Below are 12,417 nucleotides of genomic sequence, written 5' to 3'. Positions count from 1 at the left end.
TGACAGCAGTAATGTGCCTGCTGCTGTCAATCACTGGTCTTCGGAATCATGTACTATACATGCAAATGTCCCCACTAAAGCCAGTGATTGGCTGCAGTGGTCACTTGACTGACAGACGGGATGTCCTCACTCCCAATACCACCTAAGCTGCGAGAAATTCAAAGTATTTCTTTAGTTTATAATATTCCCCACTCTGTTCCGACTTTTGAAAAATTGAGGAAACCCCTCTAAAAAAGAGAATTTTGTTACTTACCGTAAATTCTTTTTCTTATAGTTCCGACATGGGAGACCCAGACCATGGGGTGTATAGCTTCTGCCTCCGGAGGACACACAAAGTACTACACTCAAACGTGTAGCTCCTCCCTCCGAGCATATACACCCCCTGGTTGACAAATCTAACCAGTTTAGTGCAAAAGCTGAAGGAGGACATCCACCCATAAGTAGAGATAGAGTAAAACCCGGAATAACCGGAACCTCTGTCTACAACAACAGCCGGTGAAAACACACGGAACAAGAAACTGCCAACAGGCAACAGGGAGGGTGCTGGGTCTCCCATGTCGGAACTATAAGAAAAAGAATTTACGGTAAGTAACAAAATTCTCTTTTTCTTCATCGTTCCTATGGGAGACCCAGACCATGGGACGTCTCAAAGTAGTCCATGGGTGGGAAATAAACAGAACTGAGAAGTAGGTAAAACCTAACTTCACAAATGGGCGACAGCCGCCTGAAGGATGCGTCTGCCCAAGCTTGCATCTGCCGAAGCATGAGCCTGCACTAGGTAGTGCTTCGAAAAGGTGTGCAGACTAGACCAAGTGGCAGCCTGACAAACCTGCTGAGCCGTAACCTGGTGCCTGAAAGCCCAGGAGGCACCGACAGCTCTGGTCGAATGCGCCTTAATCCCAGGCGGTGGGGGCACCTGAGAACATTGGTAGGCATCGGATATGGCCGACCTAATTCAACAAGCTAAGGTCGGTTTAGAAGCCGAGAGACCCTTGCGTTGACCCTTGGTTAGCACAAAAAGAGAGGTGCACCGCCTGAGAGCGGTGGTGCGTGACACATAGATCCGGAGCGCCCGCACCAAATCCAAAGTATGCAACGCTTTCTCAAAGCGATGCACAGGGGCCGGACAAAGGGAAGGCAATGAAATGTCCTGGTTAAGGTGGAAAGGAGACACCACCTTAGGGAGAAAGCCCGGAGTCGGACGGAGAACCACCTTGACTTGGTGAAAAAAACAAAAAGGGTGACTCCGAAGAGAGCACAGTCAAATCAGAGACTCTCCTGAGAGAAGTTATGGCCACCAGAAAGACAACCTTCTGTGAAAGACGAAACAACGAAACCTCCCTAAGAGGCTCAAAGGGGGGTTTCTGTAAGGCCGTGAGGACCAGATTAAGGTCCCAGGGATCCAGAGGCCGCCGGTAAGGCGGAATGATGTGAGGCGCGCCCTGCATGAAGGTGCGCACCTGGGCCAGTCGGGCGATACGCCGCTGGAACAACACTGACAGAGCCGAGACCTGTCCCTTGAGGGAATTGAGGGACAGTCCTAGCTGCAGACCGGACTGTAGAAAGGACAGGATGGTCGGCAAGGAAAAAACGGCCAAGGAGCATGGCCGGAGAAGCGACACCAGGACAGCAAAATTCTCCAAGTCCTGTGGTAAATCCTGGCCGAGGAAGACTTCCGAGCCTGAGTCATAGTGGAGATGACCTCGGAAGGAATGCCTGAAGCCATAAGGATCCAAGGCTCAAGAGCCACGCCGTCAATCTGAGAGCCGCAGAATTCTGGCGGAAAACGGACCCTGTGAGAGAAGGTCTGGGCGGTCCGGAAGATGCCACGGCACCTCTACGGACAGACGGAGCAGGTCTGGGAACCAAGCTCACCTGGGCCAGTCTGGGGCGATGAGTACGACCCGACGGCTCTCCATTCAGATCTTGCGCAGGACTCTGGGCAAGAGAGCTAGAGGGGGAAACACGTAGGCCAGACGGAACTGGGATCAATCCTGAACCAGCACGTCCGCCGCCAAGGCCTGAGGATCGTGGGAGCGAGCCACGTAAACCGGGACCTTGTTGTTGTGCCGGGATGCCATTAGATCCACATCCGGCGTGCCCCACCTGCGGCAGATTGACCGGAACACTGCCGGATGCAGGGCCCACTAGCCGCTGTCCACTGTTTGACGGCTGAGATAATCTGCCTCCCAGTTTTCTACGCCTGGGTGCGGATATGGTGGACTTGGAGTCTTCCGTCCACTGATGCGTTGAATTTCCAACAGGGCTAGGCGCTGCGCGTCCCGCCCTGGTGATTGATGTAGGCAACTGCTGTTGCGTTGTCTGACTGGACTCGAATGTGCTTGCCCGCCGACAGGTGGTGAAAAGTTACGAGAGCTAGGAGCACAGCTCTGATTTCCAGCACATTGATCGAGAGGGCTGATTCGGACGGAGTCCAAGTGCCCTGTGCTCGGTGGTGGAGAAGCACTGCTCCCCAGCCGGATAGACTGGCATCCGTGGTGAGAATCACCCATGACGGGGCCAGAAAAGAGCGTCCCTGGGACAGGGAGAGGGGCCGAAGCCACCACTAAAGAGAGCTCCTGGTCTGTGGCGACAGAGGCACCAGCCTGTGCAAGGGAGAGGTCCGCTTGTCCCAACAGCGGAGAATGTCCAGCTGCAGGGGACGCAGATGGAACTGGCAAAGGGAACCGCTTCCATTGACGCCACCATCTGACCCAGCACCTGCATGAGGTGCCTGATGGAATGCCGGCGGAGCCTCAGCAGAGAGCGAACCGCCAGATGAAGGGACTGCTGTTTGACTAAGGGCAGCTTCACAAGTGCCAGCAGAGTCTTGAATTGCATCCCTAGGTACGTAAGTTCCTGGGTCGGGGTCAGAGTGGACTTGCAAGCGTGGCGAGAGTGAGCGAGACACTCCGCTGACAGTCTGCACTGGATGAAGCCTTGACTAGAAGGTCGTCCAGGTAAGGAATCACTGCCAACCCCTGGAGGTGCAGAACCGCAACCACTGCTGCCATGAGCTTGGCGAATACACAAAGGGCCGTGGCTAACCCGAAGGGGAGAGCCACGAATTGTAAATGCTCCTCTCCGATTACAAAACGTAGCCAACGCTGGTGTGAAACTGCGATTGGCACATGCAGATAGACATCTCTGATGTCAATGGATGCTAAGAAATCTCCTTGGGTCATTGACTGATCGCAGAGATTCCATGCAAAAATGCCGCACCTGAACATGCTTGTTGAGAAGCTTGAGATCCAGGTCGGAAGGCACCGTCCTCTTCGGGGACTAGGAAGAGATTTGAGTAGAAATCTCAGGACCATTCCCAGTCGGGAACTGGTACAATTACTCCACAGGCCTGCAAGAATGCCACGACCCTCTGTTTGGCGGGCTGGATAGAATTCTATTCTGCAGCCGTGGGAGATGGTAACCCACACCCACTGATCGAAGACGTGTTGAAACCACACGTCGCCCAAGTGGGAGAGCCTGCCACCGACCAAGGACGTTGCTGGCGCGGCCAGATAATCAAGAGGAGGCTGCCTTGGTGGCAGCAGCTCCTGCGGACTTCTGAGGACGCGGCCTCATGCGCCAGTTGGTTTACGGACCTTGGCTGAGTTAGTGGACGAGGCCGAGGGCTTAGAGGACGACCAGTTAGAGGAACGAAAGGAACAAAACCTCGACTGGTTCCTGCCCTGGACAGGTTTCCTGGGTTTGTGGCATGGAAGTACTCTTCCTGCCAAAAGCTTCCTTAATAAGTTCATCCAGTTGTTCACCGAATAGACTGGTCCCAGCAAAAGGGAGCCCAGCAAGGAACTTCTTAAGAAGCATCTGCCTTCCACTCTCGAAGCCACAGGAGCCTGCGGATAGCGAAGGAAGTAGCCGAGGCCACCGCAGTGCGGTGGCAGTCTCCAGCATGGCAGACATGGCATAGGATGAAAAGACTGAAGCCTGGAAGTTAAGGCAACCATTTCGGGCATAAAGTCCCTGGTGAGGGAATGCATCTCCTCCAGAGAAGCAGAGATGGCTTTGAGAGCCCGCACTGCTGCAAAAGATGGGGAGAACGAGGCCCCTGCCGCCTCATATATAGATTTGGCCAGAAGGTCAACCTGGCGGACAGTGGGATCCTTAGAGAGGTGCCGTTAGCCACTGATACAACTATCCGGGCTGAAAGTCTAGACACCGGAGGGTCCACCCTTGGTGAATGAGCCCACTCCTTGACCACCTCTGGTGGAAGGGAGAAACAGTCATCAGAACCACGCTTTGGGAGCGTCTGTCAGGACAGGCTCTGGGCTTGGTCACAGTGGGCTGAAAACTGGAGTGGTTAAGGAACACACTCCTTGTTCTCTTAAGGTATACTGATGCCTTTCTGATAGAGGGGGATTGAGGTCCAGTACAAATATAATGGACGCAATCAAATCATTAGCATCTGCGTCACCTTCGGACAGATCAATGGTACATGAAGTAGCGTCCGAGCCCCTAGTAAAGACATCCTCCTCGTCCTGCGAGTCAGCTCGTGAATCAGAGCTGTGGGACGGGGAAGGACAGGGGACCCTGCGTCTCCATTTTAGGAGGACGGGGTCTGAGACCAGATGAAGAGTCCTCTGTGAGCTTTGCTGAGCGAGCCGTAGCAGCAGAAGCGCCCTGAGAAGGGGGCTAATGCATGCTCAGCAGAGTCCGGGACAGCTGTCCCCTGGAAAGAGCGGATTCTACCCAAACCGGGGGTTCAGCCACCGGAGCCGGAGCAGCTGGAGGGACCACTGATGAGCCTCCAGGCTGAGGGACCACTGTGTTTATGTGCTCGGTACAGGCAGTACGAGTCTACATGCAGTGCATATTAAGACCAGCCTTGCAGCCTTGCTCTGATGTGAGACATGCTGCAGAAGTGGGGGCTCTGTCCAGAATGACCCCCAGCAGAGTATATAAACAGAGTATATAAGCAGCTGCACAACCGGAGGTTGTGGCTTGCCAGACCGTTTAACATACATCTCTGTGCCCTCCAGTCCCCCAGCCCAGGCCCCCATTTGTCACAATGTGGTATCTCTGTGCCTATGCAGACATTGAGAACGCTGATAAAATGGCGACCGGAGCGAGGAGAGGGGGCGGGGCCTACTCAGAGCGGGCAAATGAGGTATACAGGGGAGGGAATCTTTCCTCAGTGAGGAGTGTCCGTTCCCTGTGCTGAACAGCCGCTGGGCGGAGCCGCACTGTCCCTCTGCATGACTGACATGCAGGGGCAGTGAAATCGAAACTAGGCCTCAGGCGAAGCCGGGGCCTAGATTTAAACATGCGGCCAGCGTGCAGGCACCATCGGCGCGGTTCTCCAGTGAAAACTGGAGAACCGGCCGGAAATGTTAACACAGTCATATAACACAATCTCCCCAATATATAAAGTACAAGGGACCCCTGGAAAGACCACTTTCTGTGGTAATAACGTCTCAGTACTTAGCTTGTGAGACGCAGGTGCCAGGTCCCTGGGGGGGTGAGCGCACCGTCCGGCAGGATCCTGAAAGGGCTGCGGATGGAGACCGGTCTCCTGCAAAGCAGTGAGAACCGTGATGGCTCCCACTTCAAGCCAGAGCCTCAGGGGATGGTGAAGGAGCGCGGCATGTGAAGGCTCCAGCCTTGTAAAATCAACCTTAACAGCACCGCCGACACAGTGGGGTGAGAAGGGACATGCCGGGAGTCCAGACTGGACCCGCTTTTCTTCCAAATCTTTGAAATCAAAAAAATCAAAAATCAAAAATCAGAGAATGCATGTGTGTGTGTGACCTCCTGAACACAAAGCATTGAAACTGGTTAGATTTGTCATCCAGGGGGTGTATATGCTCGGAGGGAGGAGCTACACGTTTGAGTGTAGTACTTTGTGTGTCCTCCAGAGGCAGAAGCTATACACCCCATGGTCTGGGTCTCCCATAAGGAACGATGAAGAAACAGTAACCCGCACAAGATTCATCTTTATAAAAGATCTAGAGACCTACTGTAGAGCCACATTCCTTATTGTCTTCTCAGATCAACAAATATGAATAAACTGTCAAACCCTGGATGCAACTAAAAATTTGGAGGCAAAGTCTTGTATCAATGGGCTCCAACTCTTTGGCTCGATAGATAACTGTTGGCTGATCCATGGTTCGGCTGATTGGTCAACTGGCAACTCTCTCTCCAGACTCCCACATAGACAAGAGCGATTGTTTGGCTGGTTTATCCTGTCATTTACAAAAAGGATTAGCAGTCCGAAACCGAACACGCTGGATTATCTTACCGGACATCAGATGTTGGAGATAGTAACACCCATAAATATTATACAGTTGGCCGAGAAAGAACAAAATCGGCAGCTTCTCGTTACGTTAGTTGAATGTCTATAGGGGCCTTTATTATATGGATCGCACAGATATCATCCTTAGGCTCCTTTCACATTGCTTTTCAGTGGCTCCGTCGGGGCATACGTCTGAAATCCTGCCCCTCCCCCCCAAAGCGTGTTTCGGACGTATGTGCTGACAGGGCCATTGAGTATAATGGAGCAGACAGAGCAAGCGTATGCTGTCTTGCACCATTTTCGGGTGTATACGCTTTTTTCAGACGGACACCCGAACGTAGTCTGCTACGTCTGGGCATCCGCCTGCAGAAAGCGTATACACCCGAAAATGGTGCAAGACAGAGCACACGCTTGCTCTGTCTGCTCCATTATACTCAATAGCCCTGTCGGCGCATACGTCCGAAACACGTTTTGGGGGGGAAGGGGCAGGATTTCGGACGTATGCCCCAACGGAGCCACTAAAACGCAATGTGAAAGGGGTCTTAGACACATTCAATATTTAAGGGCAAATGACTCCCTGGACCTGTCCACAAGACATTATAACCATATATCCATCAGTTTTCCCCTGGATTTCACCTTGAGCCCGGTATTCGAAAAGCAAATTAGAAATGTAGTGTATGTTGTTGTGTGATTCTTGGAAACCAAACAGACAAAAAATTAAAGTTGGCCACTAAAACCTTTTCTGGAGCCACAGGACAGAGGGAGTCTGCAAATAGTCACAACGAGGTTTTCTCAGGAGACAGTGGTGTAACAAAGATCTAATAAAGCGGCACTGTAGATGTCGTACATTAACATATCAAAGCGGATGTAGTGAAATCTGGGATGGCGCGCCAAGCGAGGTGGAAATCTACAGAGAACGCAAAAGCCCAAATCCCTGTTATACTTTATTAGACAAACTCACGGGTATTTAATAGGGTATGACAAACTTACATTGGCTCAATAAAAAAACTAAGGCTCCATCATTAGATATTATAACAAACTTCTATAAAACATTGTTACACCAGGCTTGCAATTAATGGGGTTGTCCAAGGCTTTGCTGATGATTGTTATGCAAAGTGAGCGCAGCAGCCAAAGTCATAGTAGCCGGGCACCCATATTACTGGGTGGCCCTGGCAAGTAAAAGGTTTATTGTTTAATGTTACAGAGGGAACTACTACATTTAAAGAGGACCAGCCACCAGGATTTTCATGTATAAACTAAAGCCAGTGCTATACTGGCACTATCATGCTGATTCTATACATACCTTCAGTTGTGAGGTCAGCTGTTTACTTTCTGAAATATAGGCAAGTAAAGTTTGAGAAATGCACTGTTACTTGATGAGAGGTGCAATGGAATATCTAATAGGTGGGTCAGTGCAACAGTGCATTTCACTGAGCAACCTCTTTTTACTAGTTATCCCTCGGCTTTCTGCCTGCCTGTCCTTCCTCCCCCTGTCTGTGTTATTACATGGTAAGGAAGGACAGGCAGGCAGAAAGCAGAAGGATAACTAGTAAAACCCGACCCACCTATTAGCTATTCCATTGCACCTCTTATGAAATAACAGTGCATTCACAAACTTTACTTGCCTGTATTTCAGAAAGTATACATCCGATCTCCCAACTTAAGGTATGTTTAGTTTCAGCATCCTGGCACCAGTATAGCACTGGCTTTAGTTTATATATGAAAATCCTGTAGTTGGTCCTCTTTAAGAAGGGTTGTCCACTATTTGTGTAATAGATGTATAACTACATATAAATACAGGTTATCATTTAAAAACTTTATATACTCTACATGAAGTATCCCTAATCTGTGGCTCGCAGGACCATGATGTGTGGATCGTGGCTGTCTGACAACTTAACGCATTAGCACCAAGTATAGAATACAGCTATGAAGAGCAGGTCTCCAGATGGAGACTTTTGTCAGTAGCTGTACACAGAAGAGCAGATCTGGACGCCCATATACTGGAGAGATAAATTAAGGAAGTGCTAAGGTGGACATAGGATGATACCGTAGTGGGAGATAGCGTTAGAAGGTAAGATGGCATCCCTGGATCTTGGTATATTGCCTTGGTGTGATTTCTGAGGGGAAGCTTTGGCTGTAGTTATACCGATAATGGTGGATCTGACTGTCACTATTGTGGGTGAGGCGGGAGCCGGACGTCACCACTCGGGTGAGGTGATGACTCTGGATTTGCCTCATGACCCTCTCTCAGAGCTGAATGTGGATGTCAAGGTTAGAAAGGTTGGGGACCACTGCTTTAAGGGTATGTTCATACATTGCAGTGTGCAGCGGCGTTTCCCACATGGTTTTGCTGTGAACTAAACCCGCAGCGGTTTACTGTCCCAGCAAAGTAAAGGAGATTTCTGAAGTCTCATGGAAATGCTGCTTATTTTTTCAATGCAGATTGGAAGCAATTTCAAATCTACAGGATGTCAATTGCCTCAGCACTTTTTCACCCATTCTAATAAATGGGGAAAAAAAAACACATCAAAAGAGCGCCCATAAAACGCTGCAAAGGCACGTTTTTTTTATGCAGCCCTTTTCCTATCAAGAGACACATTTTTGATGCAGAAACGTCTGCAGTAAATACTTAATGAGTGGTCATTGAGTGCAAAGATGGGATTTAGACTATATAGGTTATTTCACAACCTCCCTTGAAGGAATATGAGGGTATATAGCGTCGGACCACTCCTAGTTGTTAAAAGTGTCCTTAGATAATAAGCAGATCACAATCTCAGTAATCGGCTGTGTATGGAGATCTGGAAGTAATGGTGGAAAATCTCTGCAGCACCAGCTCAGGGGAAACTAAGTATTACATTGTGTCCATTCATATCAATAGATAATCTTTGTAATGCAGGAAAAGACTGGTCCTCTTGGGTGACACTACTGAAGATAGAATCCCATCTATTAAAGAAGCACAACCAGCAAAGGTTTTATTCTCTTAATATATTATAATCATCTTATTATATAGCACTGAGTTCTTACAATTGCCCATTTTGCCCTTCTATCCAATTAATTCTTCTGTTTTACATTAGGTCTAGGACACCACGTGATTAAAAACTGATTCTCTGATTCCTTGTAAGCTCTATGTAGAAACAGGAAGTCTCTTTTCCCTGCATGAGTCCCTGCAAAAGTCAATGGCAGGGGGAAGAGGCAGCAGTTGGGGCAGGAGTTGAAGAGAGAAATGATTCAGGCATGGATAAGAGACTTCCTCTTTCTACAAAGAGTAGAGAAAAGAGAAGAATTTACTGGTAAAAAGGCAACCTGAGCAATTGTAAGTACACAGTGCTATATAATATGATGATTGCAATATATTAAGAGGATAAAAATGTTGATGGGAGTGCTTCTTTACCTATTCTCTTAAAGGGTATATGAACTGGTTCTTGTTTGTAAAGCTAGACAACTCTATTAATGACTAACCACTTACCATGTCTAACAGAAGAGTTTAGCAAGCAAGAAGCCAAGTTTTTTTGTCAGAGGGGACTATAGTTCTGCTCACTTCCATGTGTGGAGGTGAGCGAGGACACTGAAATCAGATCTACTGATACTGGCCAAATCATGTGCTTGATAGGAAGGTATTGTAAACCTGTCCCATTTGTTACAATAGGACAGATACAAGATATCAGCTGACTGTGTATGGTCCTGGCATGTATCAGTAAATGTATCTTCATCAACATGGCTCTCCTTCAGATGTGAAAGTGAATGGTGCGGGAGTACCCCTTTAAGAACAGACATGGACTAACCATTGGTCTGCTAAATCTATCTGAGAAAAGCAAACAAAATTGAATGTATTGCCTTCCATATACAGTTTGAAGAATCTACCGGCACATTGAGTTATGCTACATGGAGGGAGTGGATGCAGCGTAGAGAACACATTCATAAAAATGAATGATGAGTCCAAACTGAACACTATCACCAGCACTTAGGAATACAGATAAACCCTTCAATGTTCTCATTCGTCTTTAGCAGCTCAGATAAGATAGCAAATTGCACATCAACATTGATTTTCTATTGTAAATAATGAGGAGCTGCCCTGCTAGACTTCTAGGATGTACATCTAGCGAGTTAGTGATTCGGGAAAGATGTCAATAGGGCAGGTTTCAGGGAATAAAAGGGTAACGCACAATCTGATGCAATAACTAACTTCATAAGACGAAAAGTCTAATAAAAAGGTAAAACCAGCATCAGCTTCTTAAAATTTAGCTTTTCTAAAAAAGACATTTTACTATTGTAAATAGACTAGAAAAAAAATAAACAAAAACTGCATACTGGGGTGAGGGCCGATTCATCATTAAGGCCTAGTTTCTAATTAAATGTTGAGGCTTTCAAATTGTGATTTAAAGCTTTGTAGGAAATCAGGGGCGTCCAGCTCTGTAAGTGGTCATTAATCTGCTTCTGAATCAGCTCATTGGCAAATAAATTAAAGAGAATATGTCACCAAACGTTTGCTACCTAATCTGAGAGCAGTATAACGCAGAGACAAATATCCTGATTCCAGCGATGTGTCACTTATTGGGCTGCTTGTTGCTGTAGTTTGGATAAAATAATAGTTTATCAGCAGGAGGCTATCACTGAAGAACTAGTGAAGCTGCTGACAGGTAGTCCTCTGTATTCATGAGCTCGGTATAACCCTGCCCCCTAGTAAGTATTGGCAGCTTTTTATCTATGCAGTGTACACAGGAAGCTGCCAATCAGTGGTGTGGTTATACAGAGCTGAGATATGCAGCAAAGGAAACTGGGATTTTATCAAAATGATAACATACAGCTCAGTAAAGGTACCGTCACACTAAGCGACGCTCCAGCGATCCCACCAGCGATCTGACCTAACAGGGATCGCTGGAGCGTCGCTACATGGTCGCTGGTGAGCTGTCAAACAGGCAGATCTCACCAGCGACCAGTGACCAGCTTCCAGCCACCAGCGACGCGTGGAAGCGAAGCTGCGCTTGGTAACTAAGGTAAATATCGGGTAACCAAGCGCTTGGTTACCCGATATTTACCTTGGCTACCAGCGCACACCGCTTAGCGCTGGCTCCCTGCACTCGTAGCCAGAGTACACATCGGGTTAATAAGCAAACCACTTTGCTTATTTACTCGATGTGTACTCTGGCTACGAGTGCAGGGAGACGGCACTGACAGCCTGAGAGCGTCGGATGCTAGTAACCAAGGTAAATATCGGGTAACCAAGCAAAGTGCTTCACTTGGTTACCCGATATTTACCTTGGTTACAGCTTACTGCAGGCTGCCAGAAACCGGCTCCCTGCACATTCAGTTCGTTGCTCTCTCGCTGTCACACACAGTGATGTGTGCTTCACAGCAGGAGAGCAAGAACTAAAAAATGGTCCAGGACATTCAGCAACAACCGGCGACCTCACAGCAGGGGCCAGGTTGTTGCTGGATGTCACACACAGCGACATCGCTAGCAAGATCGCTGTTGCATCACAAAAACCATGACTCAGCAGTGATGTTGCTAGCAATGTCGCTTAGTGAGACGTGGCCTTAAGAGACACATAGCTGGAATCAAGATCTCAGCCCCTACATCATGCTGCTCTCAGATGGGGTCGAAAAAATATGGTGACAGGCTCCCTTTAAATGCCTGAGAGAAAAAAATGAAGATTTGTTTTTGTCTGACTCAGATTGCGCTTTTATTGTCAATTTTAGTTTTTGCCTTCAGAGAAGCCACCACTCACCACATGTCGAGGATTCATCAGAACGGTCACCGCAGTCATCATCTAAATCGCAAGTCCAAGAGGTTGGGATACAACGACCACTAGCACAGGAGAACTGGTTAGGAGGGCATGTGCGGGCTGTAAAGCAGAAGGAGGGGCAGGTGAGGGACCACAAAGAGGAATGGGAACAGGCGAATGAACAAAAAAAGTCCTATGGAAATAGCAAAACACGTAGATACTGCCCTTTCCTAGATATAGTCACCTGAACAGGTGGAGTTAGATTCATCTTCTCCGTTGCCGCAGTCATTGTCGCCATCGCACAGCCAGCGGTTGGGGATACATCTGTTATTTTCACATTTGAAGCGATCGGACGGACAAGTGTGTTGATCTTCATGAAGACAAGAAAGATTTTTAGAAAATATGTCAGGTATCTGAACAGTTCAGTACAAACACGAGCGGGTGTGG

At 48.3% G+C, this 12,417-nt stretch overlaps 1 protein-coding gene across 4 annotated transcripts in view; it reads right to left on the bottom strand.

The window, feature by feature from the left end:
- The window catches only part of LRP1 (LDL receptor related protein 1), a 494,504-nt gene that overhangs the window by 212,528 nt on the left and 269,559 nt on the right, over positions 1-12,417 (bottom strand). For all 4 annotated transcript variants that reach the window (XM_075337062.1, XM_075337061.1, XM_075337063.1 and 1 more), the window contains 2 exons: positions 12,215-12,340; positions 11,974-12,090 (listed from right to left, as the gene is read on the bottom strand). In XM_075337062.1, coding sequence (XP_075193177.1) covers positions 11,974-12,090; positions 12,215-12,340 — 243 coding nt within the window. The remainder of the gene's footprint in view (positions 1-11,973; positions 12,091-12,214; positions 12,341-12,417) is intronic.

This window comes from Anomaloglossus baeobatrachus, chromosome 2, assembly GCF_048569485.1.
Source record: "Anomaloglossus baeobatrachus isolate aAnoBae1 chromosome 2, aAnoBae1.hap1, whole genome shotgun sequence".
Classification (NCBI taxonomy): domain Eukaryota; kingdom Metazoa; phylum Chordata; class Amphibia; order Anura; family Aromobatidae; genus Anomaloglossus; species Anomaloglossus baeobatrachus.
This window is presented reverse-complemented; position numbering and strand designations above follow the sequence as displayed.